A 26,513-nucleotide genomic window follows, 5' to 3' on the forward strand; every position below is an offset into this window, starting at 1 on the left:
TTAACCTTGTTTCTTGAACATGCCCGGGGGTCTTAAGAAGTACATTTTTTGCTTTTAATATTTACAAAAAAATAATAATAATAATAATAATAATTTAAAAAAATTAATAATATATTTTTTGTAAATATTAATTTTTTTTTATTTTGACTTGATAAATCAAGTCAAAATACTGTAGTGAAATTATTTTGAATATCAGCCCAGATATGGGCTGATATTGAAAAGAAAATCACAAATTTGGTAAAAACTCGTTCTTTTTCTGACATAATACTATAGCTACTCCATCCATTTATGTACCACTTGATTTGATTTCATCAATTTCTGGATCTGAATTTCAGAGAATTTTGGCTTTTGCAGGTCAGAATTGCACAATAATGGCCAACAGGCATGTTCGTTTACTTTTCCATATACTGCAATGCAAGGAAAATCTTATGTATACATCTTTTGAAATTTTTACAGTATATTTCTTTGCCATCTTACTGAAGCATTATTAATTAACTTCACATAAACACATACAACTAAAACTTTCTTCTTCTTTGTTATGCCATATATAATAGAGAAAAAGGGACAACATCTTTCCACATTTGCTGCACTTTCTACAATGCAGATTAGCATACCTGACAGAAAATTCATTAACAAAAATAAGCAAAAAATTTTAAAGTTTTCTGCTCTATATAAGGTAAAAGTAGTTCAAGATAAAGTAAGAGTATCACACAATATCATAGCAATTTTTAAACAAAAACAAAAGGGAAAAAAAAAAAAGAGTAACCTTCAGTCACATCATATCGATCATTTATGAGTTGTTCCAAGGATGGCCTGATGGATGTTGGTGGTCCAACTCAAAAGGGCAATTTGTCTAAGCCAGACAAACACCACCCTATGCAGAGTGAATGTTCAATGGGAATTTAAAAATAAAATAATAAATATAAATTTTTTCTGTTTATACTCTGGGACAAACACATAAGGTCAAAGAAGTTCACAAGAACATTCTACTTTATTTAGTAGCCATGTGGCCAAAGCACCTGGAAGCCACTTTCTTGTTTGGTGAATTACTCTTGAACAATAACAGCACCACAGCAAGTCAGATTATCCTGCTGGAGTACACCTGTGCCATCCAGGAAGAGTCATCTTGAAAGGGTGTAACTGATCAGACACAATGGAGATAGGTAGATTTTAGGCTAAAGAATGTGGTCTAGGTGCATGAGGGCTCCAAAAGATTTCTAAGAAAACATACCAAAACACGCTACCACCTCTCTTCCTGTTGGACCAGGATATAGGAGTGATATCTCTCTGCAGTTTGTATACGTACCCTCTTATCTACCATCCACATGGCATATAGCCATAAATATGATTCATAACAAAAGGCAATTTTTTTCCATTTCTCAATTGTTCAATGATGCTGCTCAGGTGCAAACTTTACATGTCATTACTCTTAAGTGGCCTTAAGCACAGGCACCTTAACCAGGCTAGGCACTCGTACAGAGAAGGGTTCATAGGATCATATCGTCAGCACCATGTCAAAACCACGAATGTGCAAATTTGGCACTTTTTACCTAAATGCATTCTTGAGGTAGTTTCTTGGTCAACTATACCTGCCAAAGACTTGTATGCGTATTTCAAGGCCAAGTGGTTGAAATGTTACACGCATTTTCACTTATCTATGAGGAGAAGAAAAAAAAAACACTTCTCACCATGCAGATTCGTGAATGTGGCACTTTCGTCAGTTTGGCATGGTAAATACTGACAGAGCAATTTGCGAAAGTACCACTTGTGGGTTTTTTGGAATGAAAATTAGGGTGGGGGGGAGCTAGTTCATGCATGCTGTTACATGTATGGTTTTGTTTGTCTCAGTTTGCCAATCAGTATTACTGTTTAGTTATCCTTTGAAACATCTCATTTTTGATTTCAAAAGTAAAATTCGGAATATGAGAACAAGAATGCCAAAAATTCTTACACCGTGTTCCCCACTTCAAATGGAATCTGATTTGGAAGATAAAGATTGCGATCTATTGAATGACTTTGAAGTTTTAGACGTTAAAAATTATGAACCCTCCAACGACAATAGTGACTCGTCACTTATGGCTTCAATGTGCATGCGCCTTTTAAAAATTATCCCCAGTTTAAAAACTGTTAGAGACACTTTTTGAGCCAGGCTATTCAGAAATAGTGTAACTCAATGCAATCTAAAGGTGAGAGAAAAGCCAAGTATGTACCTGTGTATGTCCCTAAGGGATGGCCCAAATAATTAGAGGTGCAAGATTAAAATCTACACCATTCTATGTAAATATCATGCAATGTGATGACTTTTGTTGTTGTTGTTGTTATTTGGTTTTTAGGAGCATTAGCTACAAAGGCCATATTGCTCCGAGGATATGCGGTGGTCATTTCTTAAGAAGCGCGTGCTATGCACTGCTGCTCCTGCCCACCTGGCTACGGAGGCGCCGATGACTTTTGTGATTTTACTTTTCTTGCCAAACAACTTACAAGCACTGTTCCTTGGAGAAAAGTCTGCTGCCTTGAATTAAAAAACGGTAGTACAGGCATGTCACAATGTTTTACAAAAAAACTACAAAGATGAATTTATAACGGTAAACCTATAAACACCTAAAGGAAGATCCAGCAATGAGCAACCTTCCCTAAGCCTATAATAGGGGGGGGGGGGAGTTCAATCAATACAAATGTTTGTTGTTGTTTGGTTTTTTAGGAGCATTAGCAACTAAGGCCATATTGCTCGGGGATATGCGGTGGTCATTCCCGGACCTTTCCGCATCCTCCGTATTTGGTGGTGACGGGCTCGAACCCCGGTCTAATCAAGAAGCGTGTGCTATGCACTGCTGCTCCTTCCCACCTGGCTACGGAGGCGCCTCAATACAAATGTTAATTGTATTTAGCAGTCACGGACTTGAACTCCGGTCCACTCAAAGAGCATGTGTTACTGCATTCGCGATCCTATCTCAAGCAAAACTTAAAGATTTAATGAAACTGCGTCAAGATTTGACAATACCAAAGGAGTATCACAAATTCTATTTAAAATTAAAAGCATTAGTAGAAATAAGGGATATTACCAACACCAGATTTAAGTGAAGAATCTGAATATGAATAAGATATTGAAAATTAATTTATACCAACTTGTATGTTACTGTAATTAAACCTGTGTTATTAATATTTTCATTTATTTATATGTATATGTTATTCTAACCTTGTTTTATTAAAAAATTATTCATGTCTGACCAACAAAAATGTGTTCAAAATTTTTTTTTCACCTTTTTAAATTCTTTTTGAATCTGACAAACTTTCAAACTTCACAATGCCCAAACCACAAAAGTGCTTTTTAAGCCCCTATATAATGGCAATCTTAAAATACCAAAATGGATTAAAAACAGCATCTTTGGAAGGTACTTATAAAACAACATTTAGTTAAATAACTTCAAAACTTGATTTTTCTAAAGTCAAAGAATTTTTAAATGCATTTTTCTCAAAACTATCTTTTTGCAGTTTTGTGGTTTTGGTGATATCACAGTCTCGGAAAAACCGCGTTCATTCCCTGGTTAAAGAGCACGGTCAGCTGGTCTACTATTTTGAGTTAATTGGCTCACTTAAGGCAGAACATCAATGTGGCATGGGCCACATTGATGGGCTACTACTGGCCAGATGCCTTCTGCTATCCATTCTTGGAACACTTTAACTATAGCACTATGCAAACAGCCCAAAAGACTTGCAGTTTCCCTAATAGTAACACTTACAAATGTAACCCAAGGATTATTATTAATTTTTTTTTTAAAATCCTGTTCTTTGCCCATGTCAGTTAAGTACTTTGCCACGAACCAGCAGTATCAAATTTACCAGTTCTCAATATAAGACTTCATCTTCTCTAAGGGCTAAAACAACAAGACAATCTCGATGAAATGTTAAACTCGTGCTTATTGTATTTTTTGACTCACAGGACACCGTCCATTATGAATTGTCCCACATGGTCAAACAGTGAACCAAAAATTCTATAAAATAGTTCTGAGGAAATTACATAAAACTGTTCAGAGAAAGTAGGTTGTTATTTGGTTTTTAGGAGCATTAGCAACTAAGGCCATATTGCTCCGGGGATATGCGGTGGTCATTCCCTGACCTTTCCACATCCTCCGTATTTGGTGGTGATGGGCTCGAACCCCGGTCTCATCAAGAAGCGTGCGCTACGCACTGCTGCTCCTTCCCATCTGGCTACGGAGGCGCCGAGAGAAAATAGAAGGAGAAGGGGGCTTTAGAAAATTGGCACTTGCATCATGATAGTGCCCCTGTACACCCAGCACTTTCCAATTAAGAATTTTTGAAGTGCTATCTACATAGTCCCTTCAGCTGTCATACTCACTGGATTTAGCTCCCTGTTATTTTGTTTTTTTATTTATTTATTTTTTTGTTTCCCAAGTTTATTGGTATATTTTTAGCATAGAGTGGCCTGTTTATTTTATTTACTGCATGTTTTATTTTAAGTAAGGCTATACCAATACATCTGCAAGTTCTTCGGAAAGACCTGTTGTTTTAAACTGTGGACACCAAAGCTACAACAAGAGAATGTGGGGCATAAAACACCTATTCCCAATACTGATAAGTAAATTAAGTAAGCTGTTAAACATAGTGGAATACAATGGTTGCTAAATAAGATCTGACTAATGAAGTTCCCTGACTAATGATGTTACATGGGAAAGTAACCCTAAGCTGTCCAGGACAAAACAGATGAACTGCAGACGTGATTTATGTGACTCCAGACCATGTCAGGCCATGGGGGTCACAAAAATCACTACTGTAATATGCAGATACACAGTAATATACTATTATATTATTATAGTAATATATACATGATACAGTAATATAGCACACAAATTCACAGTAAAGTTAATGCAGTAACACAATTTCTTACCAGATCAATAACAACATCTTTGCCAAATTTTGCTCTCCACTCTGCAGCCACAAGACTTACATGGACAACTGCTTCTGGATCATCTGCATTGACATGAAAGATTGGTGCATTTACTACTCGGGCAACATCAGTGCAATAAGGAGATGAACGTGCCATACGAGGGTCAGTTGTAAAACCAATCTACAGAAAAACAAAAATGTAGAACCAGTTTTAACAACTACAACAGAAAAGAAAATTTTCAGATGCTATTTTACAATTATTAGAAGAAAGTTTGTTATTAATATGCCAATTTATTACCTATAATTATTATAAGTCTTTTGAGGCGATACATCAAAGAATAATAATGAATTATTATATGATGTATTATCAGTAAAACCAGTGCTCTACAACTCAATCAACAAGCAAGACAAATAAAAGGCCTATACGATTGGACTAGACTTATGTGGTGTCACTAGGATGTAAAGGAATGTCTTATTTTGACAAAACAGGATTATCCACATGAACATGCAAAAGGTTGTTCGCATAATTTTTTTACATTCACTAAAAAATAGACAAGGTACACATTATTTAAAAAGCTGACATTGATAGTTGGCTGTAGATATGGGCAATATTATCTATATTTTGCTGCTTTATAATTATATGATAACTATCAATTTGGTTTTGTATTCCAATTGAGGGAACAACTTCTAAAACTACAATGCATCAAACTTCTGAATAGGAAGATAATACAGGCAGTATGCTTTTGTTTTCTCCACTGAATCTAGAGTTAGTACCAATAAGAACCTTTGTATCTTGTATTTGGTAATAGTTAATCACTTCGAGGTCATAAAGGACATCCATGATACTGCTTTGGTTATTTAAACAATAACCATATTTTATTGAATGCAAGGTTTTACAGCTATTCAAAGCATTCTGAGATCTGTATGTTATTCTTTTTCAAACGGTAGGTGTAAAATGTAAGATATTTTATGTGGTAAGGCATGGGGCAAGGAGGAGAATCAGCTTTGAGTAAATAACAATAGATTACAAAGCCCAATTGCACCATCTATGAAGAACAATTTCTTGTCTATTTGATCTTAAGCTAGAGGTCCACTTTTGGAATGAGTTTTTCAACTACCCACAGTTTACTGCTGACTTGTTCTTACCATTGTTTTATACTGTTGGAATGCATCATTAGCAAATTACACATAGCTGTTCAGAGAAAGTAGAAGGAGAAGTTGTTGTTGTTTCTTGGTTTTTAGGAGCATTAGCAACTAAGGCCATATTGCTCCAGGATATGCGGTGGTCATTCCTTAACCTTTCCGCATCCTCCGTATTTGGTGGTGACGGGCTCGAACCCCGGTCTAATCAAGAAGCGTGTGCTACGCACTGCTGCTCCTTCCCACCTGGCTACGGAGGCACCTAGAAGGAGAAGTGGGCTTCAGGAAATTGGCACTTGAATCATAATAGCACCCCTGTTACACCCAGTTAGCATTAGTAGAGGCACATGATACAAGAAAGCAAGCTTATACATCATCAGCCAAAAAAAAAAAAACACCTTCCCATTTCACTGATCCATTCATTCCAATTGTTTGTCTAGTTCTGCCTTGAATTTATTTAAGCTATCAACTTCCGCAACAGCAGATGGAAGTTTGTTTCAACAATTAACTACCCACTGGCTAAAGGCAAGCTTCCGCACATCTATTCTACAACTGTCTTTCCTCAGTTTGAATCTATGCCCCCTCAGGTTTATAATCTGAGCAAGAGGAAGAATCCCATCGGCATTGAGCCTGTTCAATCCATTCAAGGCCTTATACACCTCAATCAGATCACCTCGCAAGTGCCTAGCCTCCAGGAGCTTCAATTTGCAGAACTTAAGCCTTTCTTCATAAGAGCACCCTTTTGTTCCCTTCACCAGGTGCCCTTCTCTGTACTCATTCTAGCAACTCTACAGTCTTCTTAAAATGAGGCTTCCAGATCTGTATGCAGTACTCAAGGTATGGCCTGACCATTGCCTTATACAAGGGGATAATCAGCTCTTTATCCCTTCTCGCAAAATACCTGTATATCATTGACAAGACCCAATGACCTACTCTGGCAGCCTGTCCGCCTGCTCAAAAAACTTCATATCTGACTGCACAATTACGTCCAGGTCTCTTTCATTCTCCAGTACACTGAGTGTAACACAACCCAGTCGGTAGATTTCTCTGGGGTTACTGCTACCCATATGCAGTACTTTGCATTTGTCAATGTTGAACTTCAGCTGCCACTTCTCAGCCCATATACCCAACTTTTTCAGATCCTGTTGCAGCAGCAACAGCATACTGTCATTAACAACCCTACCAACCTTTGTATCCTCTGCAAACTTTGCCATAAAGCTTGATATACCTTCATCAATATCACTGATAAATATACAAAACAACAGGACCAACAACAAACACTGAGGGACACCACTAATAACATTAGTCCACGTACAGCAGTCCCACTGATTACCACGTCTCCCATGCAACCATCCTTTTATCCATTAGCAACTTGTCTTTAATGCCATACTGCTCCAATTTGTACAGCAATCTTCCATGTACAACAGTATCAAAAGCTTTCCTGAAATCCAAGTATATGATATCAAAATTATTTTTTGTATCCAGTTCCTTTGTGACCGTGTCATAGTATCCAATCAAACTGGTCAGACAAGACTTCTTAACAAACCCATGCTGTGTCTGAACTATAAATGCAGTCTTGTCTAGATGATCCTACTTCACTTCCTTAACCAGTGACTCCATTATTTTCTCTGGAACAGAAATGAAATTAACAGGTCTGTAATTACTTGTACCACCCTTTGATCCCCCTTTGTGAACTGGAGATACATTTGCACATCTCCAGTCTGTGGGAACTTCCGAATCCAAGGATGCTCTCATAATTAGCTAAGCATTTGTTACTTCCTTTGCCACCTCCTTTAATAGAAGTGCATAGAATCCCATCTACCTCAGGTGCCTTTCTTATGTTTAACTTCAATAATTTCTACTCCACTACAGGTGATCAGTTATTACAAAATCATTTAACTCCCTGTTAGAGTTTGATAAACATCTGGCCCTCTCCTCCTTGAATAAGGGCACAAAAGGTGATATTATTGTACACATTGGCACTAATGATATTAAGAGTAGGAGACCAGTGGAATTACTTAAGAAATACAGGTCACTGTTGACAAAAAAGCGTTTTTGAAACTGAAAGTGTCTGCAATTCTGCCCAGACACAATGAGAGGGAATATATGATGAGAGCCTTGTCGATCAATTCAGCCCTAGAAAGATTGTGCAAGACTCAAGAGGTAGAATTTTTTTTCAGCCTGGTTTGTACTTATTAACAGGGAAGACTGATTCTACAGGAATGGGATACACTAAAATAGAAAGGGTGCAAGAATATTTGCTTATGCTGACGAGGCAGTATTAGGTCGGAAAACTGCTAGCTTTTATGCGGGGGGGGATAAAAGGACTAATAGATTAACAGTAGCCGCAGGCAGAGGTGAAAGTGATTCTTGCACTGCTTCCATTGGAATGAGCAGCATCCTGGAAAACAAGATGCAGGGTATTTCAGAGACTGCTGGGAGTCATTGCGGTTCAAGTAAACACATAGGTTGGGTTAGGGTAGCTAAGAATAGGAACAGGTGCATGTATACTTGCGTGTACACCAATGCTAGCAGTTTGGTAAATAAATTTGATGAATTTGAGGTATTGCTCAAAACATCAAAGGCAGATATTGTTGGGATATCAGAGACGTGGTGTCACACAGAAATAAGGAATGCAGTACCGGAATTTGGGAAGTACAATGTGTACAGAAAGGATAGACAGGATAGGAAGTGAGGAGGAGTTATGCTATTAGTTAAAAAACACATAAAATCCAAGGAAGTGAAGCCAATCGATATATATATATATATATATATATATATATATATATATATATATATATATATATATATATATTTTAATGTAAACCCCAAACACGAGAGGTATTAGAACCTATAGTACTTAGTGCCGTGCTTGAGTTGGAGGTTGAGAAGACGAAAGAAGATATTTGTTGACATTGGACTTGAACTTCTGTAGACTATAATTTTCAGGAAATACGTATAAAGGAAAGTTGTTCCAGAAAATGGCAGTTGAATGAATAAACAAGGAAAATGAAAAGTTGGTTCTCTGAGTTTGAAGTTGGACAGTAAATGGATGTTGGCAGCACGTGTTCGGACTGTTTTGAAAGAGAGAGCAGGAATTATAGAAGCCAATTCAGAAGAACAGTGCCCATGGAAGTATTTGTAGAAGAGGCATGTAGCAGAAACAGTACGTCTATGAGACAGCGAGTGGAGAGAGACTGTTAGAGATGAATCATTAATTAACCTAACTGCCCACTTCTGAATGGAATCAAGCAGCCTGAGAGAGGTTTTGGGGACACCAACCCAGATGTGGGAACAATATTCCATAGCAGGGCGGATTTGCGATTTATACAGAGTGAGCAGCTGTTTGGAAGAAAAGTAACACCGAGAGCGAAAGAGAAAACCAAGGTTTTTAGATGCAGAAGAAGTGATATTTGTAATGTGCTTGTGCCAAGAGAGATTAGAAGTCAGGGTAATTCCAAAAGAGATATATCATTTTGCCTAGAAATCAGAGTGTCACTAAAGATAAGCACAGGAGCAGAAGAATCCTTTTTGCGAGATATAAGACAAGACTGAGTTTTAGAAGGGTTGAAATCAACTAAGTTATCTTTGCCCCACTGGAAAATTACCTGAAGCTGGACAATGCAGTGTCGAGTCAGTTTGGTGTAACATAAGCCTTGGGAGATCAAAATTGAGAGTAGGAGTGTGTTATAGGCCTAATGACTCTGATGAGTACAATAAGAAACTGTACAGGGAAATAGAATGAGCCAGTAAATAAGAGAGTCTTATAATGGAGGATTTTAATTTCCCAGATATCGACTGGAATTTATGGGTTGGTCACTCACACACTGGCAAGGCTTTTGTGGATTTATTGGATGATTGTTTTCTACATCAGCACGTTCGGTAGGCAACTAGAGGGAGTAATACTCTTGATCTGATTATCAGTAGTGATTCTTCATGCATTAAAAATCTGCAGATAAAGGAACAACTAGGTGGCAGTGATCACGGTGTGCTCAAGTGTGATTTACTCAAAGAAGTAACTACCATCAGAAGTAAAGGGAAGCGTTTTGGCTTTCGTAAAGGCAACTACGATGGTCTGAGACAGTATTTAAACTCTATACAGTGGAACCAACTGATGATGTTACCAACAGCAAATTCAAAATGGGAAGCATTCCAAGAATTTATCTTGGAAGCCATTAGGCTTTTTCATACCAACTAAGAAATATTGTTTAGGCCTAAATGGATGTCAGATAAACTGAGACATATGGCAGAGAAGAAAAATGCATGGAATACATATAAACTAATGGGTGGCATGGAAGCCTATAAGAGATATAAACTGGTCTCTAACCAAGTCACAAAGGAGATTAGGTAGGCAAAGGCAGATTACGAGAAACCTTTGGCAATGGATGCAAAGAAAAACAACAAAGAGTTCTTTACCAATGTAAACTCTAGAAGGAAAGAGATGAATCAGATTTCTCCACTGGATATTGATGGTTCAACTGTTGATGATCCCGCACAGGTGGCTAAAAAACTAAATGAGTATTTTACATCTACATTCCCACATAAGTAGATATTCAGGGAGGGGAATGCCAGAGGTGAATTAAACTCTGACAGTGAGATAGACGATTTTGTAATAACTGAGAGGAAAGTGGAGGAGAAATTGTTGAAGATAAATATAAAAAAGGTACCCGGCGTGGATGGGATCTATCCAGTTATATTAGAGGAGGCAGCAAAGGAAGTAAGCAAACCCTTAGCCATAATTAGGAGAGCTTCTTTAGATTCAGTGGAGGTACCCATGGACTGGAGATGTGCAAATATGACTTCAATTCACAAGGGAGGATCAAAGGGTGACACAAGTAATTATAGACCTGTTAGTTTAACTTCTGTTCCAGGAAAATTAATGGAGGCACTGGTTAAAAAAGCACTGCAGGATCATCTAGACAAGACTTCAGTTATAGCTCGGACACAGCATGGTTTTGTTAAGGGAAAGTCTTGCCTGACCACTTTGAATGGATACTATGATGTGGTCACAAAGGAACTGCATGCAGGGAATAACTTTGATATCGTATATTTGGATCTTAGAAAGGCTTTTGATACTGTTGCACATGGAAGACTGCTGAACAAATTGGAGCAGTGTGGCACTGGAGGCAAATTTCTTCTATGGATAAAGGGATGGTTGAGTGGGAGAAGACAGAGAGTGGTAATCAATGGACACTGCTCATCGTGGACTAATGTTATTAGTGGAGTCCCTCAGGGTTCAGTGTTTGGTCCATTGTTGTTTTCTGTATTTATAAATGATATTGATGATGGTATATCAAGCTTAATGTCCAAGTTTGCAGAAGATATGAAGGTTGACAGTGTTATTAAGGACACTAATGACAGTACACTGCTGCAACAGGATATAGAAAAGTTGAGCATATTGGCTGAGAGGTCGCAAATGAAGTTTAACATTGACAAATGTAAAGTACTACATATCGGAAGCAGTAACCCCAGAGTAACGTATCAACTCTGTGGTACTGTAGTGACAGTGGTAGAGAACAAAAAGGACATGGGGGTAATTGTTCAGGCAGATATGAAGTTTTCTGAGCAGTGCAGATGATCTGCAAGAGTAGCTCATGGTGTCTTGTCAATGATATAGGAATTTTTCTAGCAGGGATAAGGAGGTGATTATCCCCTTGTATAAGGCAATGGTCAGGCCACACCTTGAGTACTATATGCAGGTCTGGAGGCCTCATTTTAAGAAGGATGTAGAGCTGTTGGAACGGGTACAGAGAAGGGCAACAAGATTAGTGAATGGAACAAAGGATTGCTCTTGTGTTGAATGGTTTGGGCATGCTCCATACTGATGGGATTCTTCATCTTGCTCAGAATAATCACCTGAGAGGGCATAAATTCAAATTGAGGAAAGGCAGATGTAGGATAGATGTGTGGAAGTTTGCCTTTAGCCAGTGGGTAGTCAATTGGCAGAACAGACTTCCATCTTTTGTTGTGGAAGTTGATAGCCTAAATAAATTTAAGGCTGAACTGGATAGGTATTTGGATCGGATGGAGGGGTGAAATGGGAGCGGGTTTTTTTTTTTTTTTTTTTTGGTTGATGCTGCATAAGCTTGCTTTCTCGCATCATATGCCTCTGCTAATGCTAACTCCTCATGTGTGAACGTTGATGCAAAATACTCATTTAGTTCGGCAGCTATCTGAGAATGATCATCTACAGTCAAACCATTGATATCAAGGGGACCGATCTGATTCATCCCGTTCCTCTTAGAGTTTATATAAGTAAAGAAGTCTTTGTTTTTCTTTGCATTCTTTGCTAAAGATTTTTCATAAATTTGCCTTTGCTTGCCTAAACTCCTTTGTGACTTGATTACAGACTAGCATGAATCTAGGCTTCTGTGTCGCCTGACAATTTATGTACATCCCATACATTTTTCTTCTCTGCCACGAGTCTCATTAGTTCATCTGACATCCATTTGGGCCTAAACCAAAAGCAATATTTCTTAGTTGGAGTGAAAAGCCCAGTGGCTTCCAAAATTATTCCTTGAATGCTCCCCATTCAGAATTTGTTGTTGGTAACATCATGAGTTGGTCCCACTGTATAGAACCAAAAATATCACTGAGACCACTGTAATCACCTTTATGAAAGCAGAAACCTTTCCCTTTAACACCTTTAATTAAAGGTAGTTACATCTTTAAGTAAATCCCACATCAGTACACTGTGATCACTGCCACTTAGTGGTTCCTTTATCTGTAAATTAATTTTGATTCATTCTGCTACTTTACTTGTTTGTTCACCTCCAGTGATTCCTGAGCGCATGGAATTCAACAAAATCTCATATCAAAATTTAGTTTTGATAGGATATTAGTTTTGTTTTGTTAGTTTAGCTAAGTGATTTAGTATTAGTCATATCGTGCAAGGCAGCTACAGGCTTTTGCTTCAGTGGCCAAATAAAAAAAAAAAAAATAATAATAATAAAATAAATAAAAAAAAATGATACAACCCAAGTGTTTTCTCTTTGGGTAGGTAGCTGCTGACTTGCAAATTTCTGCATGTATTCAGCCTCAACTACCCATAGAGTTAACTTATTCCAGTAATTAATGACTTGCTGGCTAAAAGAAAGATCCCTACAATCCAGTCTAAATCCTTTCCTTTAATTTTAATTCTGGTTCTTAATGCATAACATGGAAATTTCACCTTCATTCATTTTGCTATCCATCTCAGAGCTTTATAGATCATAGATCCCAATGAGGCCCCCAGCCACCAAGGTCTGTGCCACCATATTCAAAGTGTCTTCAAACACGCATCCTTTCACATATTACACTAAGGGGGTAGCCAGTTCAGCAACATAAATACTGTACTTAAATATAAATCCTTGTAACCATCAACCAATTTGAAAGGCAGTTTATGATCATAAAATATACAATTTTAAATAATAACTGTATGTAAAAGCAGATTAAAAATATATCGCAAATAAATTCAATATAAAACAAAAAATACAACAGAAGCTTTTGGCTTCTATATGGAAGCTTCTGTAACTAGGAAAAACCACAGGCTAGTGCTGAGGCTATATACTAGTAAATAAAATTTACAATGAAGTTGCGAACTCTCCTATCTATGGCTGAGTGAGGCCGGGAGAGTTTACAACCTCATTGCAATATTTATTGCAGCTGATGTAATAGTACAGCAGCAAACAATGGGCTGTGTATTTTTGTGGTAGCATATGGGATCATCTCAAACTATGCAAATTTATGTCCATGCATATTAACCCTGGATACAGCAAGCCCCTATAATGGTGAAAGGAAGGAGGGGGGGTGGAGATGAAGGTATATATGCTTTGCTCATCACCCTCCTGTTAATAAGCATGTGAGCAATCCTGGGTGCATTATGTTGAATCAGATGGATCCACCGTGCTGCATTTTCCCTAGCAGAATCATATATAGGAGCACAATATTCAAGAAAGGATGTAATTAGAGATCAACATAAAGGAAAAAGGCTGACATGATCTGCATGTCACATCATAGAAAAGATTACTCAGAGTACGTTAATTTTCTTTAAACAGATAATTAGTATACATTTTGTGTGCTCTAAAATTGAAGATTTTAGAGCACACAAATGGGTGCTCTAAAATCCTCAATTTTAGAGTCAAGAATTAAACACACCCTCCTATATGTAATTCAGTATCATGATACATTTTCGACTTCCTACAGAAATGTATAGCAAGGGTTCTTTTTGTTCAGACAGTCGTCATTATTATTCATCAACTGAAGCAGTTTATTCAATGCAAATTGAAGTTGTCACTCTATAGTGGGCATGTTCTGATATTGGCATGAAATAATAAGATTATCTGCATAGAGGTATGTGTGTCAGTAAATACTGCTGATCATGTAGTTGATTTTTATTGAAAGTAAAGTGGCACTGAGCACAGTCCCAGTGGTACAACTTCTTCATGGACAAAGTACCGTGAAAGAGAATTTTGATAGTGAACCTTATTGTTCTACTGAGTAGAAAATTTTTGGATAAACACTGTTAGATTTCCTTGTAGTTCAAGAAGTCATGCATTATGCTGTACCTCCAGGTAGTGTAAAAAAAGCTATCTGCATATCAAGACCATTACCAAGGTTCCCTTCTTATGAACGTATTGTGCAAGTGCAATTCTGTCCTGACCATGAGATTTGTTTTTTTTTTTTTTTTTTTTTTTTAATGAAAACCCCAAACACGAAAGGTATCAAAACCTATAGTACTTAGTACCGTGCATGGGTTGAAGGAGAAGTATGGGGGGGGGGGGGATGCCGGAAACTTTGCTCTAGAGACTAAACATAGGTTTCACCACTTTAAGCCTCCAATAAGCAAAGTGGTGGTATTTCACCGGTTGATGAAAGTCATCTACCACCTTATACCATATCACATAGGCATGAATCAACTTATCTAGAGATTTATTAAGACAGCTAGTAAGTGAGACTGCTGGTTATTTGTGTGGATATGAGTAAATACCATACAAATAATGGATATGATACTTCTGAAGCTTTGGAAATGAAAGCACAACTAAACAGAAACATGAAATAGGATAAATATCTCCAGCAATATTCAATTATAAAAGTACAGAATAAGTTATAATGTCTAGTCTTCTGAGTGCAGCAACATTAAATAAAACATCCCATTAGGGCCAGCATTTTTTGGAAAGATGGGCTGTAACACAGTTGATGCTGATACTTGGGAGACAACAGAACCAAGGGCATTTACAATATCTATGAGGATAATTCCTTCCCATTATAGTTAAAACTTGGGGGAAATGTTAGAGGAAATTTATTAAGCATTTTAATTTGGAGTCAGAGTCATTAGTGATCATTGAGGCAAATTAAATCCAGGAGTTGTTTGAGTTGCTTTCTGATACTACATGCCTGTTGCTATGAATTTCTCATAATTTATCAGCCTGGTGATGGAAAGAAACCTGTGAAACAGATTCCATGCTTTGTTCTTCTATTTTCAAAATGTATTACATACTTCATTTCACTAGGAGTTAGTAGATGTCTATGAGCAGTTGTTTTCTGAATAGCAATATATGCTGCAGCTAGTAATTGATGTGTTACTCAGCAACACTGTCAATGGATTTTGTCTAAATAGTTTTTTTCATCTAATGAAATGGATTTGTATTTTATCAAGTCTGCCTTAAAAAAAACTTCCATTTCCGATGGATTTCTGTTTGCATGGTACTTGCCTGAATCTTGCATATGATCAGAAAATGATCACTGTTAAGTGGGTCATTTATTACTGTCCATTCAATGCTGGGGTACAGAATTACAGAATTGGAAAGATCAATAGCTGACATTGATCCATTGAGCAAATACACGTATATGCAAGTGCCAGCATTTAATAAAGTGAGTATCTAGAAAAGATTCAATTACTCAACCGCATCTATCTAGTTGATGTAATCCCCATGGAGGGTGGTGAGCAGCTATATATAAGCAAATCTGCAAAGTCTTTTGTAGTATAAGGAAGATTTTGTGGTAGATACAGTGATACAAGGGTAAGCTGATCCCATTAACTATGCACACAGCAGTTGCTTCTAAATCTGTCCACAAAGGGATTTGTTCAGATAGTATTGTTGCATCTACAAGGATGCCCATGTCACCGTGGGCAGTAACTGGATTATTTCTGCCTCACTGGTAAAAGGTGTACTTTTTAACTGAGGATGTTACTTGTAGTGCAGGTTTTTTTCTGGTAGACAAATGCCTGATAGTTTATAACAGTTAATCAAATTGTAAATGTACTGTTATAAAAACCTCTACGGTTCCACTGAATTATATTATGCATTATTTTGTTTAGTATAAAGTGAATCTGTCTGTTTCTTTAAAGTACTCAGTTTAATTCTGTCAGTTTTAATTTTTTTCTTTTTTAGGGAAGAATGGACGATGTCCAATATCCACGTCATCTTCTGCATGGCTCTCAAATATTTCCTCTTAATTAGTTTGTCACCAATATCCATATGGGCATCTGAGTTGCTTTTTTTTTTTTTTTTTTTTTCATATTAGATTCCTATCCTTTTGTTTTTGTTGGCTAGAATGGAGAGGTAGGTGGCTGGAGGATTAAAATTGTGCATTGCTTCGCCCTTAGCAATTGCTAAGAAGACACCCATGTTGTAGTAGTCTTCCTAGAAAACACCAAGTGCAATAGATTGTAGGAAGATTACTAAGTTGTAAGTAGTGATCAGGCCCAGTTAGCAAATGAAATATTCAGAGAAATTGATATGGCAGTGTGTTCCTATAAACTGCTATTTCTGCATTACTACAGCATAAGTATGTTTCACATATGGCACTTACTTTTTTGCATGTTTTTGTGTCCTTTTTTGCATGTTTTTGTGTTCCTTTTTTGCACTTCAGTATTCAGTTTATCTGTTTTCATTGCCCACATTCTTTGAAGTAAGCTATATAGTTGCCTTTACGGTGTTTGTATATTTTGCAGTTTGGGAGTTAGTCTGTTTGTGTCTGGTCCTTGGAACCATAGTTGGGACAAATGGATTGAAAATGCCCATATTTCTGGCATTTTTAGCATCTTATAGGATTTCGAATGTATGGGTACATTTGATAATTTAAGTGGCCTGCTTTTACACTATTTGGCAAGATTGGTGTGCTAAAAGTTAGGATGATGTTGTGTGGGTACCAGTATATGGTAAGAGATGCAAAAGTTTTTAGCCTCTCACAGAAGAAACTGGAAACTTGTGAAAAAGCCCATTTATTTTCCAACATATTCTGCCCCCCTCCCAAGTCAACACACTTTCTGGCACAATCCACTAGCTTTCGTAATCAACTCAAACACAAGTGCCCACAGAAAAATTTGGTGGAAGAGGACTGGAAAATCCAGGGGGAGAAAAGAGTGCACCACACCCATTACTCGTCCACTCGCTCAAATAAATTTCAGAAATTTTGACTCAAACCAATCACTGACTGCAGCATGTAAAGGAGAAGAACATAGCTAAAAACCTGAAAATTTTCTTAGAACCCATAAGAGTCATGGCACAGATTGTCAATATTGTCTTTCATGAAAACCTTTGAGATCTATATTTGGCTAAAAACTTTTCTAAAAATCATGTGACTGCTAAATATGTTTAAAGCTAATACTGTTTTCAAAACAATTAGTTATAAACTCCTCTGGTACATATGATCATTCTAGAGCATAAAAATTATTATAACAATATTGCTACCTCTATTCTATGACTGAAGAGAGTCCAAGCAAATGCATATAGGTTGGGGGCACTGCTGAGACTAATATAAAGTTAATATATTAGTCTAATATAATATACCATGCTACAGAAGATATATCAGATGCTACACATTTAATATATCTCCAACACATTTCTTAGGTCTTTTAAATCTTCTCTTCTTTTATATTCTACACATTTTTAAAATGTTTATGAGGGTTAGCAATGACATCAACATCATCATCTGCTCAGTTGTTAAAATCCTCAACTTTGATCTCAACTATATCAATGCATCATGTAATTTCAATTATATTGAAATAACTTTAATAATAATAATTTCACGTAATTTGAATTATTTCAATAGTAAAATTATTATTAGTCTAATGTCCCGACCCCATCCCCAGCCATGAGGATGGCATGCCTGGGTCAACTATCAATGGCTCTTTACTGGGGTCCCACGATAACTGGGGCCTCCCAAGCAGTAAGTGAAAGGAGTTGGTAATAGTGAGAGAAGTTTGGGATGTTGAGAATGGAAGAAGGCATTCCCTAGAAAACTAAGTGATGAGAGTAATAACAGATTACAGATTGTGACAAGTTCACAGAAAACAACATCAAATTCCAACCTAACAACTTAAACTTTACAACATCAAATTCCAACCTAAATGTGGATAAGTCACATTGCCATTTAGCTTTGCTCTGAATAACCACTCCTCCAAGGAAATGCAATGTATAGCTGAAGAAAACAGGTTACCCACAAGGCTTTTACATTAAGTCTCTGCATATCTTCTGAGGTCTGTTAAAACATTTTTGTACAATTATTCATCTAATGATATCTTCATTAGATGAATGATTGTACAATAATGTTTTAAATGTAAATCAAAGCACAATGAACATGAACATGATATTTTGCTAGATAATCAATTTGTTTAAATTCCAGTGGAACCCAGACATCAAACATTTCCAGGACAAACTACGGTTTTCTTAACTGATCACAGGAATAATAAGGAAAAGAAAAGACAACACTCACCTTCAGCAGTGAAGTTTCTTGAATAAAAATTCTTACAGCATATTTTAGAGAGAGCTTGTTTGATTTTAATTTAATTTTAAATCAGTTTGATGGAATATTTTTGTGAGCCAGGTCAACTGCTTTAGCTGAAAATTTTTTAATTAAAATTTTCATTATCCTTATTATTGGTTAATTCCTCAAGTGATGTTTATACATGGTTTCTCTACACAAACAAAAAAAAGAAAAAAGACAAGTTCATGCATCACAAACTCTGAGAGTAAGATGCTTCTCCTTTCCACCCAGCCACTGCTGATAGCAAGATACAGGCCATCACATATGAAGCTGACTGTTACTTTTAAATATGGAAGGGCAAACTATGAAGTGGGTTTGAAATATTTTTGTCTGTCAATCACATGTTTTATTACTGAGAACAATAAAACAGAATATTTTAATTTGGGGTCTGCCAGCAAAAGCTGGGAAAAAGGGATCCGTCTTCAAAAATGTTTGCATGACACTGGCCTACAGAAATGCAGGTAACTCACTGCCACCAATGTCCAAAATGATTTTGGGAGCAGCAAGGAGTGAGAGAATCGCCTAATAAGGAAAATGCAACCACTAGGCATCTCTCAATCCTCAGTTCACACTGAGAAGAATTTTTTCATCAACTCTTTCTTATCAAGGATGTAGCTGCCCATAAATTGTGAGTACAAATTTCTCTCTCAAAAAAACTACCAGAGATTTGCTGAAACTAAACAAAGTTCTCAGTTTATATTATTATTAATGCTCTTTTTTTTATTTATTCCAAAATTAAAGTCTTCAAATGCAGAAGTGTGTCTTTATTATGAGTCTTATACCTGTGTTCAATATGCCCTTACAAAACTACATTAAAATAACAGAAAAGTAATTAATACTTTTTTTCAAAAAAAAAAAATACAGGAACCATATGTTATTATATGAATACAAAGACATACAGTTTGTTAATTTTGCTTTGATATTCTTTAATCAAATCATTTATGAAAAATAAACAATTATACAAGTTCAGCCCTTTCTCCAATTCCACTTTACTTGCTTCAAATTTTGTTTTCTCAAAAAATAACTTCTAAAAACTTTTTGTAATAATGATTAATGCAAGAGCAAAATGTACCTGATTGTTCACTACAATGTGAATTGTACCATGTGTAGAATAATCAGGCAGGTCACTTAAATGAAATGTTTCGTACACCACTCCTTGTCCTGCAAATGCAGCATCACCATGAAGGAGAATACTCATTACCTACAACAATAAAAGTGAAAAAAAAAAACATTAATTGAAAAAAATCTATATTAAGGCATTATTATATTAAAGCCAAAATAACTAGCAATGTAATAAGAATTTCAGTACTATTAAGCCACAATGTTATAAAAGTAAAAAATTAAAATAATTTTTCACAATAACTTAATTGAAAACTGCAAAAGGTAAATAAAAGTTATATTTCTTCAACAAGGAAACTAAGCATGTTAATCTTCACCATTTAACTCACTTCCTTTAACACTGCATTAATGCCTGGATTATTCAAAAAGTTATTTGTGCAATACTGTCATGTTCTCTACATCTGAAAAGAATGGATTTCTTTCTTTCTTTTTTTTTTTTTTTAATGAAAACTCCAAGCACAAAAGGTATTAGAACCTATGGTGCATGGATTAAACATTAGGAAGATACGTGTTGACATTAGGATTGAATTTCTGCAGATTGTAAATTTCAGGAAACCATGTGAAGGAAATTTTTTCCAGAAAATGAAAGCAGAAGGAACAAATGAGGAAGGGGAAAAAATGTTGGTTCTGTGAGTCTAAAGTTGGACAGAAAAAGGATGCAGACTAGTTGGTGGGCAGGGAGAGAATTACAGAAGTCAATTCAGAAAAAGGGTACCCACGGAAGTATCCATAGAAAAGCCATGCAACAGAAACAGAATTTCTACGACACAGAAAGTGGAGGGACTTTATTAGAGATGGGTCATTAAGGTCATCCCTTAATTAACCTAACTGCCCTCTTTTGAATGGAGTCTAGAAGCATTAGAGAAGTTTTTGGGATTCCCAGATGTGGGAATAATATTCCATGGTAGGGTAGCTTTTTTTTTTTGAAAGAAAGTTAATGCCTAGAGTGAAAGAGAAAACCCAGTTTTTTTGAAGCAGAGGAAGCAATATTTTTGATGTGCTTATGTCATGAGAAAGATTAGAAGTCAGGGTAATTCCTAATAAAGATATGTGATCTTGTCTAGAAATCTGGGTGTCATCAAAGATAAGCATAGATGAAGAAGAATACTTTTTGCAAGATATAAGAGCAGCATTGAGTTTTAGAAGAATTGAAATCCACTAATTAATTTTTGCTCCACTGGAAAATTATCTGGAGATCAGCATTTAAGGATTTAGTATTGAATATTCAATACTGAGCATAGTACCACAGAGTTGATACATTTCTCTTGGGTTACTGCTAACCATATGCAGGACTTTGCATTTGTCAATGTTAAACTTCAGTTGGCACTTCTCAGCCCAATCTGCCAAATGTTCCTAGATCCTGTTGAAGTAGCATACTGTCTTTATTAACAACCCTGCCAACCTTTGTATAATCTGCAAACATTAAGCCTGATATATACCTTCATCAATATCATTGATAAATACACAAAACAACAATGGGCCCAGCACTGAACCCTGGGGGACCACTAATAACATTAGTCCAGGTAGAGCAGTGTCCATTTATTACCACTCTCTGCTGTCTCCCACTCAACCATCCCTTTATCCATTACAGTAACTTGCCCTTAATGCAATACAGCTCCAATTTATACAGCAGTCTTCCATGTGCATCAAAAACTTTCCTGAAATCCAAGTATATGATATCAAAATTATTTTTTCACCAGTTCCTTTGTAACCACATTATAGTATCCAATCAAATTGGTCAGACAAGATTTCTCCTCAACAAACCCATGCTGTGTCTGAACTATAACTGCAGTGCCATCTAGATGACTTGCAATGCTTCTTTAACCAATGATGCCATTATTTTCCCAGGAACAGAAGTAAAACTAACTGGTCTGTAATTACTCGTGTCATTCTTTGATTCCCCCCCCTTTGTGAACTGAGGATACATTTGCATATCTCTAGTTCATGGGAACCTCCCAAGTCCAAGGATGCCCTGATAATTATGGTTAAGAGTTTGCTTACTTCCTTTGCCATCTCCTTTAATATAACTGGATAGATCCCATCCACCCCAGGTACTTTCTTATATTTAACTTCGACAATTTCGAATCCACTGTGTTCTCAGTTATTACAAAATCATTAAGCTTCCTGTTAGAGTTTAACAAGCTTTTGTCCTCCACTTCCCTACAGAATTCTTCATGTGTGAATGTAGATGCAAAATACTCATTCAGTTTGTCAGCTATCTGAGCAGGATCATCAATGGTCGAATCATCGATATCAAGTGGACCAGTCTGATTCATCCCCTTCCTTCTATAGTTTATATAAGTAAAGAAATCTTTGCTGTTTTTCTATGCATCCTTTGCAAAAGAGTTTTCGTAATATGCTTTTGCCTGCATAAACTCTTTTATGACTTGATTATAGACCAGCTTATATCTACCATAGGCTACTGTGTCATGTCACATGTTAATTTATATGTATCCCATTCATTTTTCTTCTCTGCCACATGTCTCATTAGTTCATCTGACATCCATTTAGGCCTAAACCTTGAACAATACTTCTTAGTTGGTATGAAAAGCCTAGTAGCTTCCAAGATTAATTCTTTGAATGCTTCCCATTTAGAATTTGCTGTTGGTGACATCATCAGTTGGTCCCACTGTATAGAATTTAAAAACTGCCTGAGATCACTGCAGTCATCTTTACGAAAGCAAAAACCCTTCCCTTTACCCCCAATGGTAGTTACCTCTTTGAGTAAATCCCACAGCAGCACACTGTGATCACTGAACCTAGTGGTTCCTTTATCTGCAGATTCTTAATGCATGAAGAATCACTACTGATTTTCAGATTAAGAGTATTACTCCCTCTAGTTGCCTCCCAAACATGCTGCTGTAGAAAACAATCATCCAATAAATCAACAAAAGTCATGCTAGTGTGTAAGTGACCAACCCACAAGTTCCAATCAATATCTGGGAAACTAAAATCCCCCACTATAAGACAATCTGATTTACTGGCCCACTCTATTTCACTGTTCAGTTGTTCATTATACTCATCAGAGTCATTTGGCCTATAATACACTCCTACTCTCATTTTCCCTTTCCCAGTGCTTACGTCACACCAAACTGACTTTACACTGCACTAACCACCCACATCAACTTGCTGCAGTTCCTTAGATTTTATGTGTTTCTTAACTGATAAGCATAACCCCTCCTCTCTTCCTATCCTGTCTTTTCCTCTTGTAATTCCCAAATCCAATTCCACATTTGGAATTGGATTTGGGAATTACATCTGTTGGAATATCAGAGACTTTGATTTTTTTGGCGCATTAGCTTCCAAGGCTATAATGCGCCAAGACCAGGTCATTTATAAAAAATTTTAAACGTTCAGTGACCTAATTAGTTAGGTCACTATGTCAAAATCTATAAAAGGCATAAAAAAATAAATCAATAAAAATTACAGTAAAATATAAATTTTATACACGAGCATAAACATTTATTGATTTTCAAAATCTAAAAACAGCAGACACATTGTCATTGTCGGATAAAATCTGACTGAGTGTATAAGGCTCAGTCAGATGGTAAATATCAGAGACAGTGTGACACCATGTCTCTGATATTCCAACAATATCTGCCTTTGATATTTTGCCCAACACCTCAAATTCATCAAATTTATTTACCAAACTCCTAGCCTTGGTGTACATGGAAGTATACATACACCTGTTCTTATTCTTAGCTACCCTTACACAGTTACACTTGTTCCAAAATGATTCCCAGCAGTCTCTGAAATCCCCCATACCTTGTTTTCCAGCCTACTGTTCATTCCAATAGAAGTAGTGCAAAAATCACTTTCACCTCTGCCAGCGGCTACTCTTAATCTATTAGTCCATGTATGCCCCCAAGCTAGTAGTTTTCCAACCCACCTAACGCTGCCTTGATAGCATCAGCAAATATTCTTGCACCCTTTCTAATAAAGTGTATCCCATCCCTGTAGAAGCAGTCTCTCCTGTTAATAAGCACACACTAGGCTGAGAAAAATTCTACTCCTTGAGCCTTGCACAATCTCTCCAAGGCCAAATTGATTGACAAGGCTCTCATCGTATACTCCCTCCTATCGTGTCTCGGCAGAATTGGAGATACTTTCAAATTTAACCCTAACACACAGCTTTTTTTCAACATTTTTCAAGATTTTGCGACTCAGCCAATACTGAATCGTCAGTGAGAAGATACAGATCAACACATGATAGAAAGTAATACAGGGTGGTTAACTGAAATATGTCACTTTAGCCACCTGCAGCTGGCAAACAACAAGCCATCCAGAGATCAAATTTGGAGCAGACTATTCAGAACTGAGACACACAAAAAAGTTTCAAAAAGAAGAGACACCCTGATACTTTTGACACTTCATGCTACCACAGAGCCAACACACGAAACAATATAATCAGTCAACTTATAGTACATCATGAAGGTAAATATAATGAAGGTATGAACAGGCTATAAAGATAAAACTGCTCAATTTGATAACTATTTGTGCTGCTCAATTTGATAACTATTTGTACTGGAAGTGCAGTTGTTGTTGTTTGGTTTTTAGGAGCATTAGCAACTAAGGCCATATTGCTCCAGGATATGTGGTGGTCATTCCCTGACCTTTCCGCATCCTCCGTATTTGGTGGTGACGGGCTCCTGGAAGTTAGTACAGCAAGGTCAGCTGTTATCTGATGCACGCTGCTAGGAATTTTTGCATCATTCCTTCTGGTCAACCAAAAACTGAATATTGCCTTGATATACACCTTTTCCTCAAGGAATCCCCATAAGCAAAAGTTACAAGTATTAAGGAATGGAAGAAAAGTAGCCAGGATAAGCAAAATGCCAAAAAATATCATCAAATGTGGTAGCCCAAAGCAATTGTTTTATTAGATTAGCAATAATGTGCTAGAACTCCAATTGCAATTCTAATGAGACCCAACCTTCCATTGACAGGACTGTGCTTTGTTTCAGGGTCATAGCCATAGGCCCACACTGCTGCTGTCGATCAGCAGCAGCAAGTTGATAAAGATGCTGACATTAGAGCCCACAGCACTCCGTGTGATTGGCAGTGAGGGTGAGAGGCATGAACTTGGCTGAGATACATTGTAGTCCTAAATCTGGTATTAAACTACAGTACGGCAAGGTGAAAAAAAAAGTCCCCAAAAAAAAAAAAAAAAAATACCAATTGCACTAGCAACTTTACAAATAGTTAAACATTGAGCACTCCTGATCAGATCATGAACAAGTGATAGAATCACTGGTTTTTGAAGTTGAAGGGTAGCCAGAGCAAGGATAATCTCTTACAGACCAGCAGTCCTCCTTTAACAATACAAACCGCTAAAAAGTCTTTGAATGACACATAGCATCCTCTTTGAATGCTGTTTTTTAACATTTTGTGGGTTTCTGTGGCACCATTCCTAATTTGAAACAAAATTTGACGAAACATAAAACACCATCTATTCAACATGTGTTAATTCAGACCTGACTACAGATATATGGGTGATCCATGAATAATTATGCTAGGTGAGCTCCCAAACATGTTACAACAAGTGCAATTTTGCCATGAAGCTGCAATTTCAAGTTACAAAGTCAATCTCCTTGAATTTTTTGATTACATTTAGCAAATATCTTTTATGCTTTTTGAATTGGAAAAAAAAAAAGTTTAGTGAATTAAAAAAAATTTACCTACCTTTTTGCCCTGGGTATCTCCCCTATAGAACTGTTCAGCCCGAGTCTTTCCTTGAACTACTGGATCAACAGCTATATATTATAAAGAAATGAAAAAAAAAAAAAAGGGGTGGGGGGGGAAACAAAACAATACTACTTTTTATTTTTGTATGTATATGAGAGAGAGAGAGAGAGAGAGAGAGAGAGAGAGAGAGAGAGAGAGAGAGAGAGAGAGAGAGAGAGAGATCCACTATGCTATCATCCAAGTCTGAGTTAAGAGCTCAAAGCCTGTCTGCAGATAATTTCTCTGAATAATAGGACTTATATCCTTACTTTTATAAAACAGTCAAAATTGGAATAAAAAGAAAAATCTTTCAGAGGCACTGCTCTCTCAAATAGGATGATTAACACCAATTAGTTGTCTGTATGCTACTCTATAAATAAATTACTTTTCAAACAAAAAATAAATAAATAGTTGCTTATATTAAAATGTAGTGCTGGTTGGTTGGTTGACTTTGATATTTTATGGAACATCAATAACTAATGCCATAATGCATCAGGCTCAGAATTCTTAAATGCTTAGGGTACTTTGGAATGGCAAAACTATTCCCCCCACACTGACATATCTTTATAGACAGTGAAACTAAAGAGTGTAGCAGTAGTTTGTTTTCTGCAGGAAAGTGAAATTTATCCATGAAAAGTCTTCATACGCTAGAAGTGAACAAAACTGTCTTGATTGACAGTTTTGTATATCGTTCTCTGTTGAAGGTACAGCATTCACTTAGGATGTGTTGAATTTTACGAGAGGGCATTGCAATTTCTAAATCACACAGGATATTCAGCAGGTCATATTTATGATGAATGTGTGAAGTGGATAAGAACACTTTAAAGTTCAGCTGGTATACTACTTTTTGCCTTACTTTAATGTAGACCAGATAG

The 26,513-nt window shown here is 36.6% G+C and overlaps 1 protein-coding gene across 2 annotated transcripts in view; it reads right to left on the reverse strand.

Annotated features, from left to right (window-relative positions):
- The window catches only part of LOC150088199 (2-oxoglutarate dehydrogenase complex component E1-like), a 497,346-nt gene that overhangs the window by 243,942 nt on the left and 226,891 nt on the right, over positions 1 to 26,513 (reverse strand). For both annotated transcript variants that reach the window (XM_090370615.1, XM_090370616.1), the window contains exons 9-11: positions 25,597 to 25,667; positions 19,868 to 19,996; positions 4,907 to 5,086 (exon numbers count right to left, since the gene is read on the reverse strand). In XM_090370615.1, the coding sequence (XP_090226741.1) occupies positions 4,907 to 5,086; positions 19,868 to 19,996; positions 25,597 to 25,667 (380 nt within the window). The remainder of the gene's footprint in view (positions 1 to 4,906; positions 5,087 to 19,867; positions 19,997 to 25,596; positions 25,668 to 26,513) is intronic.

Source organism: Mastigoproctus giganteus, chromosome 3 (genome assembly GCF_048544385.1).
Source record: "Mastigoproctus giganteus isolate SK-2022 chromosome 3, ASM4854438v1, whole genome shotgun sequence".
Lineage (NCBI taxonomy): Eukaryota > Metazoa > Arthropoda > Arachnida > Uropygi > Thelyphonidae > Mastigoproctus > Mastigoproctus giganteus.